Source organism: Terrapene carolina, unplaced genomic scaffold, assembly GCF_002925995.2.
Source record: "Terrapene carolina triunguis isolate 2854851 unplaced genomic scaffold, T_m_triunguis-2.0 Scaffold17888, whole genome shotgun sequence".
Taxonomy (NCBI): domain Eukaryota; kingdom Metazoa; phylum Chordata; order Testudines; family Emydidae; genus Terrapene; species Terrapene triunguis.
In genome coordinates, this window is record NW_020682239.1 from 746 (window position 1) to 7,624 (window position 6,879).

At 62.9% G+C, this 6,879-nt stretch overlaps 1 protein-coding gene across 1 annotated transcript; it reads left to right on the forward strand.

Annotated features, from left to right (window-relative positions):
- Positions 1 to 227: 227 nt before the first annotated feature.
- Positions 228 to 5,588, forward strand: LOC112122985 (spectrin beta chain, non-erythrocytic 4-like; the record flags this gene model as incomplete). Its single annotated transcript, XM_024221686.1, has 3 exons — positions 228 to 984; positions 3,234 to 3,436; positions 5,498 to 5,588. Coding segments are annotated over 3 exons (1,051 nt in total), but the record flags the coding sequence as incomplete, so codon positions are not given.
- Between the last annotated feature and the right edge of the window lie 1,291 nt (positions 5,589 to 6,879).

Consider the following 6,879-nt stretch of genomic DNA (forward strand, 5'->3'; position numbering starts at 1 on the left):
TTGCGTATCATGGGATGTATTGTTTTTAGATGAATTCCTGTTGGGTTTCGTTTGCCGCCTGGTGTTTTAGCCTTTCCCAGCTTTTCTCCCCAGTGGCCGGGGAAGAACCGGCCTTGGCTCTGGGGGGGTTGTTTGGAAGGCGAGCCGAGTGTCTCTGGCTTTCGGGGAAGGGCCTGTGGCCGTGCCCGAGCCGCTGATGGGCTTCTCTCTGTGTCTGGCGAGCCCAGGTGGAACCGGGTGGTGGAGCTGGTGGAGCAGAGGAAGGACCATCTCAGCTCCGTCCTGACGATCCAGAACTACCTGCTGGAGTGCACCGAGATCAAGGCGCAGATCCGGGAGAAGCGCCGCGCCGTGGAGGCCAGCCAGTACAGCAGCGGCGACCTGGGCGGCGTCCTGGCCTTGCAGCGCAAGCTCTCCACCATGGAGGCTGCCCTGGTGGTGCTGGAGCCCAAGCTCCTGGAGTTGCAGCAGGAGGGCGAAGCCTTGGCCACGGCCCACCCGGCCCAGGCGCTGACCGTCTTGCTGCACTTCGAGGAGATCAGCGAGGAGTGGGAGGCCTTGAAGAGGACCCTGCAGGGCTGCGAGGACTCGCTCTCCGTGGCCAGCCGGCTGCAGCAGTTCATCCAGGACCTGGACAACTTCCTGACCTGGCTGGTGAAGACTCAGGCGGCCGTGGCCTCAGAAGAGCTGCCCAGCAACTTGGCGGGGGCAGAGCGGCTGCTGAGCCAGCACGCGGCCCTCAAGGAGGAAATCGACCGCTACGAGGAGGACTACACCAAGATCCAGGCGGCCAGCGACCTGCTGGCCCTGGAGGAAGCCGACGTGCCCTGCCTCTCGCTCCAGCAGTGGCTGCAGAAGCTGGACGTGGGCTGGAACAAGCTGCTGCAGATGTGGGAGAGCCGGCGGGAGGCGCTGGTCCAGGCGCAGATCTTCCACCTTTTCCTGAGGGACGTGCAACAGGCTGAGGCGTGTCTCCACAACCAGGTAACGGGCGGGGCCGCTCCTCGCACACGGCCGGCTCGGCAGGGTCACCGGGGGCACTGCAGGATTATGGCTAATTCATCGCTAGTGCCAAGCACGAATTTCTAGTTATATCTGTGAACGATGAATGGCATTTGTTAAGTATCAATGGCTTGTTATTCATTGAGATGATTGGCCAATTATTGCTAATCCTGCAAGGTTGTTAATATTTGGTAATTATTTGTTACGTATTAATTGCCATTGGCTAAGAATTAATTTGCAGTTATTGCCGTTAGCTAAGTTACTTATTGAGCTTTACTATTAATCAGTATTAAGTATTTGCTAATTATTCATTGATATCTGATTGGCTAGTTATTACTACATATCAGTTGCTCATGTATTGTCTTTGCTAACTATTAGTATCTGTTAAGAATGAATTGCTAATTATTGATTTTTGGTACTTGGCTATTTCTAAATATTAATTGTTAATTTATTGATCTTTGCAAACTATTTGGTATCTAAGTATTCATTGCTAATAATTAAATGGTATTTGATAATTATTGCATTTTGACATTATTAACTGCTAATAATTTTTGCCATTTGATAATTATTAATTGGTATATGCTAGATATTGCTCACTATTCCTTAGCGTTTGGTAATTAGCAATAAATTTACTAGCAAATTATCAAATACCAATGAGTAATTAATACTTAACAAATACCATTAGCTAGCAAATGGCATTACATAGAAAACAATACTTATCAAAGTGCTAGTTATTCCTAAAGATGAATTGCTAATTCGTTGCTGTTCACTCGTGATCCATTGGTGCTTGGCATCTGGGACGGACGATTCGCTTCCCGGGTTCCCAGATGGGCTCTAAAGCCCAATCCCTCGCGCCGGCGCCAGTGAGAGGCCGGAAGCCGCAGTAGCTGGGTGCGAGCGGATGATTTCTCGGCCGGTTGTTGAGCTGGGACACGGAGCATCAAACCGGCCACTTAGTGCACGAAATCAGAGCGTGGTGGGGAGCCCTGTTCCCCCCCGCCCCCCTTCCCCGCCGCAGGACCTTCCGTCCAGCCCAGCGTAGCCAGGACAGCAGGAAATGGAACCCGGGCTCCGGGGGAGGAATGGCTAATCTAGGGGCTCAACACTGTCAGAGCAGCAACGGGCAGCTCAGGATCTGGGGAGTCAGGGCCGGTCGTGAGGACCCGGTTCAGGAAAGCACGTGCGAGTTTGGTGTGCATTATGGGAGCACCTAGAGGCTACAACCGAGATCAGGGCCCCGTCGCGCCGGGCGCTGCCCAGACAGAGTGAGAGACATGCATTGTCCTAAAGAGCTCCCAGTCTAAACAGGCCAGGAGTGGGAGGGGAAACTGAGGCCCAGAGAGGGAAAGGACTTGCCCAGGGTCAGCCAGCAGGTCAGTGGCGGAGCTGAGCACGGAACCCAGGTCTCCTGACTCCCCTGAAACAGGTGCACAACTCTGAGCCTGTGAGCAAGTCCCATTGACGGCCGGGGGGCTGCGTAAGTGCTTTGGGCGTCCTGCACCCCCGGCCGTCAGCCAGCTCCCCCCCCCCCAGGAGCCCTAGCGGAGCCAGTCAGGAGCAGTTGGTAGCCGGGCAGATGGTTCCTGGGAGGAAGCTCTGCTCCAGAGTCTGCAAGGCCGGCTCCAGCGGAGCTGGCTGCAAGAGGCCAGAGGGATCCCTGCGGAGAGGGAGAGGCTCTTCCAGGGCGGCGCTGCAGCCGGGATCGAGGCTCGGGGATTCGCACTGGTCTCTGGGGGTTCCCCGTCTCTGGTCCCCCTGCGGCGCCCAGCACAAGGGGCTTGACCCAAGGCCCACAGGCTTGGAGCCAGGCCCGAGCCCGGGGGGAGCGGCTCTGCTCCCCTGCTCAGGCTGGCAACGTGGGAACTGGCATTTGGCGGAGCCTGCGTGCAACTGATGCCGACGCAGAGCGACGGCTGCCAGGCGCCTCCGAGCGCAGCTGCCTGGGAGTGGGGCCGGCAGAGAAGGAAAGAGGGGGAGGGATTTTTTATCCTTGGCTTGCGGAGTGGGTAGGGACTTGTGGTTAGAGCAGGGGGCTGGGAGCCAGGACTCCGGTATTCTCTTCCCAGCTTTAGCCCATGACCTGCTGTGTGACCCCAGGCACGTGGCTTCCCCCTCCGTGCCTCAGTTTCCCCCCACCACAGGGGGCCGGTGTGGGGAGTGCGAGGTCGGGGGGAGGTTTGCAGGCTGCCTGAGGGCTGAGTGTTAACCCCGGCCCTCCCGCTCCCCCCCAGGCGTCCACCCTGGCCCACGCGGAGCTGCCCACCACGATGGAGGCGGCGGAGAAGGCCATCAAGAAGCACAAGGATTTCATAACCACCATGGAGCTGAGCGTGCCGAAGACGACGCTGGCCCTGCGGGCCGGGGAGAGCCTGGTGCGCCAGGGCAGCCCCTACAGCGAGCGCGCCCAGGAGGAGATGGCGGCGCTCAGAGACAAGTAGGCCCTGCGCAGCGCCTGGCGCGGTCCCCTTCCCAGCCCGAGCCACCGGGCCGTCCCCTCCAGCCGGGCCCCAGCTTCCCCGGCCGGGGGCTGCTTCTGCGGGATTCCCCCCCGCCGCTCAGCCCCCGCCCCACACACACACCAGGGCTGGGACTCCAATCCCCCACAGGCTCCCAGAAGCCCCGTGGGCCCAGCTCCCTGAGGGGTTTGGGGCCAGAGCCCCTCGAAATCAGTGGGGGTCATGTGCCGAACTCCCCTGGGCCCGGGTCTCTCCGGGCTTCGGTGCGCCCCCGGGCAATGGGCAGAGCAGCGCCGCACGGGCGCAGGGAGGAGACGTCCCTTAGGGGCTGGGAGGCGCCCAGAGGCTGCGGTGATGGGCGTAGAGACGCCCGCGTGGACCCGGGAGCGGTTCCTGCGTGTGTGGGGTGCTGGGGAGACGAAAGGCCCTGGGCTCCGGAGGGCACTAGTTTTGGGAGAGGGTGAACTGAAGCCCCACTACAGAGCCAGTGGGTCGGCAGCTGTCACCCCGCGTCTCTGCCGGCCGGGGGCCCCTCCAGCTAATCTCCTGCCACCCTTGAATTGCAGTGACATCGTCAGGATATTTATCCGCGCCCCCCGGCTAGAGCCGCCTTTGCGGGGTGGGTTAATTGCACCCGCCTCGGCCTGGGCATCGGTCGTCTTCCCCGCTCGTTCCAGCTGAGTTCACTGCCCGCCTCCTGGGCTCCCGAACCCCGGAATCACCTGCCAGGAGAGGCGTCAAAACCAGGCGGTTTGGCCTCATTGGCAGGAATTACGCCCTAAACAAGTACCTGGGGAGGCTTGTGTCCCTCGGTTCAGGGCCGGCACTGGCTGGAGGCGGGGCCCAGTGGACCGGCGCTGGCTGGGAGTCCGCTCTGCCCAGGCACCAGCTGACCAGGGTCGCTCCATTTGCCCGGCTGGTCAGTGGGGTCAGAAGCCCACCCTCTGTCCGGCGCCTGGCGAGCCCAGTGGCAGGTGCTGGGTATGAGCTGGCCCAGTTGGTTTGTCTCTGGGCCGGGTCCGGTGGCCCAGCCCGGGCGATTGTGGTCCCGGCTGGCCCGGAAGCTGTGGCTGCGGGAACGACGCGACGCTGGCAGGTGTGGGGCCCAGCGATTCCGTCCCTAAGGCTTTCGATGGGGCTGGTCTGTGCTGAGGCAGCTCGGAGGGTCCCCGGTGCTGCACAGACAGGCCAGAGCCCGTCTCCGCCCGCTCGGATGATTGTGGGGAATTCTCCAGAGTCCTCGCCGGGTGCTTTGCCCCGTTTCTTCCCGCCCTGCAGAAGGGCTGAGCCTGCCAGGGGCTGGGAGCTTCCTTCTTCAGGGCCTCCCATCCCCAGCCGCTCCCCGTGTCCCGGGCGCAGGCGGGTAGCTTGGGTTCGCCCCCCCCCAAAGTGTCTGGAGACAGCGCAGCCGGAGCCGCGGCAGCTCCCGGAGCTCCGAGGAAAGGCCCCGGGACTCGTGGCAAAGCCCGTCCCTGGAGATGTAGGACCATCCCGGGCCCCTCTCGGGACTGCTCCGAGCCCTGCAGAGCTGGTCCTGGATCCCATCGCCTGGGCCACCCTCCCTCCCCAGCCTGGAGCAAACACCCACCCTGGGGTCCTGCTTGGCTTCTTGGCTGTGTCTGGCCGCAGGGCGGTTTCCCCGTTGTCTGTTCAGACTGGGAGCAATTTGGGGCAGGGACTGTCTCTTGTTCTATCTGGGCAGCGCCCGGCATGATGGGGCCCCGATCTCGGCCGGGGTCTGGGCAGCACCTGGCGCGACGGGGCCCTGATCTCGGTTGGGGTCTGGGCAGCACCTGGCGCGACGGGGCCCTGATCTCGGTCAGGGTCTGGGCCTGATCTGTGTCTCTCAATGCTCCCAAAATGCAATGACAGCCGGGCGCGTTTGGAGACAGGAGCCGTTTGAAGGTCAGGTCTCCTGCTGGGTGTTTCCACCTCTGCTCCCGGGATCGCTCTGGCTGGAAGCGCCGGCAAGGGGCTGAGCAGCGTTAACCACGCGGTTCCGCGGCAGGGAACCGAGCCGGCACCTTTCATTTCTGCAGGAACCACCAGAACTTCCAGCTGGCCCAGGAGTGGATGCAGCAGCTGAACGATCACTTGGATCTGCAGCGTTTCTTGCAGAACTGTCAGGAGGTACGGACGGATCCAGGCCCGGCCCCGTGCGGTGGCTGACGTGACATCTTGCAGCCGGCAGGCCACCCGCACCCGGCTCCCCACCTGCTGCTGGCGTTTCCTGGGGGCCCCTTGGCTTTCCCACGGGCCGGGGTGCGCCCAGGGATGGGGCGAGCAGGGCTGAGACACAGGGACCCGTCGGGATGGCCAGGCAAAGCGGCGTTCTGCACCAGTTCCTCGCCGAGCTCCGGGAAGGAGCAGGGAGCGCCCTGGCTCCAGAGGGCCCCAGCACTGGGGGGCCCGGTTTTCGGAGGGGGGGCTCAGCACTGTCTGAAGTTGGGGGGACGCATGGGGGGAGTTTGACTCCCGGTCTCCAAACCTCTCCCCGCAAGCCGGCTTTGGGCTCCCTCGTCCGGCCAGGGCGCTGCCAGCCCCGCAGTGCCAGGGGGCCCGGGGAGGAGGCGAATGCTCCGGGGGGGCTGAGGCTGGTGGGAACGTCAGGGTGGGAACCGGGGCAGGGGGCTGGGAATCCCCGTTGGGAAATAGAGTCCAGCCAAGTCTCCCCCCCCCACAGCTGTGCCCACAAGCGCCGGCCTCGGGGCACGGACTGAGCCTTCGAGGTGCTGGGCTGGATACATGGCAGCTCAGCCCTCGTCTGTCTCCTCGTGGGGACCAGCGGGATGGCCAATGCCCCGGGCACCGCCGGACGCGGGCTGCAGCTGGGGGGCATGCCCAGTTCTGCGGGGAGGGGCGCCGAGGGGCAGGACACAGAGCTAGCGAGGGGCTGCCCGTGGCAGCCAGGGGGGCGTATGTGGGGAGGGAGGACGGCGGCTGCTGTCAGGCAGAAGGGGAGCCCCATGCATCCCAGAGCCGAATTCAGCCCCAGCCACTGATTATTTCAGTAGCGAAATGTATTCAGGCTCCTGCCTCATTTGCGTGGCAAGCCCTGCCCCCACCCAGCGCCTGCCTCTAATTAGGGCAGCTGGCACGTGTTTCCAGGCAGCGTGGGCGCTATGGTGATGAATTGTGGTGGGGGGAGAGGGACAGGCCCAGCCAATGGCGCTCCGCAATCTGCCCCCTTTCTCCGAGCTGGCACCGATGCTCGCAGGCGGTTCGGGGCCTGAGCCAGCCCTGGGCACAGCTGGGCATTGACAAGGGGCCGCGGTGCCCCCGACTTTCCTGCTGGGGCCCTTAGCTCAGGGCTGCCCACAGAGCACGTGAGTGGGGGTTGGGAGGGAGGCGCATTGGCAGAGCTGGGGGGGGAGAGGGCTGGGCTGGCAGGGGCTGCGGGTCAGGAGTGAGGGGCACTGGC